General features: G+C 52.9%; 1 protein-coding gene across 1 annotated transcript; it reads right to left on the reverse strand.

Moving 5' to 3' along the window:
* Positions 1–25: 25 nt before the first annotated feature.
* Positions 26–863, reverse strand: Pmar_PMAR013815 (hypothetical protein; the record flags this gene model as incomplete). Its single annotated transcript, XM_002782816.1, has 1 exon — positions 26–863. A coding segment is annotated over one exon (838 nt), but the record flags the coding sequence as incomplete, so codon positions are not given.
* Positions 864–1,093: the final 230 nt, after the last annotated feature.

Consider the following 1,093-nt stretch of genomic DNA (forward strand, 5'->3'; position numbering starts at 1 on the left):
AACAGGATAAAGTCGTTCCCGCTACCATCAAATGGCTCGATGCCTGATACATCAGCCAATTGCTTCGCTCTACGATGCCCTTTAAAGAAGAGTTCATCACGGGATCCGCCGATCGGTGCGCCCAGAGCCGAAACATATTCCGTACCAGACGTGTGTCCGGACAGGAGTGAGGCATCATTAGCCGTACCATGCTGCACACCGGCCGCATTCCCCGGTTGCTCGGGAGGGATAGAAACCTTCACCATTGGAGCAGCGCTATCGGGTACCTTAGCAAATCCCGGGTAACCCACCAGGCCAGCCTGTACTGGACTCGGTACAGGAGGCAGATAGGGACCAGTAGCGACCGGCTCCTCTCGAGGGCCTTGTTTGGAGAAGCTACGGGCAAAGCCCGTAGCCAGAGAACCGACGTACCTGCGATAGGCGTCAACAGTGACCACCAGTGAGTCTCTGAGAGCCTTCCTGCCTTTTATAGTTTTACCGGAGAGTTCCACCACCGTGAAGACCACACACCATTTTAGAGCCACCAAGAGCCACCAGATATCTTCAGGGGCCCCTCCGCCTTCCAAGGGGTAGGGATAGCACAGTTCCTCGGCCAATAATTGGTGGAGTTCTGTGATGAAGGCCTCGAAGTGACCCTGAACAGCGGGTAGCGGATCCTGCGCTATATAACTCACGACAGTTTCGTGATCCTTGTAGGCATCACAGAGGGCGACCCCGAGAGGACCAAGTTTACCAAAGAAAGAACCACCAGACTCCTCGTTGATAGCAGTCTCGAGTAGACGAGTTGCAGCCACCAAAGCTGGGGTTCTCGGCACAGCCCCCAGTGTAGTGTTATTATGTTGACTGGAACTCTGGGCAGACATATACAACCGAGTGTATCGAGTGGAATATACCAAATGCGTCTCAAAAGACGGCTTACTTGTGCGGCATGGATTTTACCTTACTTGTGCAGTCTCCTGCGGTCGTATTTCCAGACAGTCTCCTGGCGCGCGCTCTTATCAGATGGCGAGCGCCAGACATCGAATAAATGAAAAACATGGAGCATCATCACAGTGACGCTGACATGCATATAAAAACATTCTTGTCATCTACA

This window comes from Perkinsus marinus (assembly GCF_000006405.1).
Source record: "Perkinsus marinus ATCC 50983 genomic scaffold scf_1104296938142, whole genome shotgun sequence".
Lineage (NCBI taxonomy): Eukaryota > Perkinsozoa > Perkinsida > Perkinsidae > Perkinsus > Perkinsus marinus.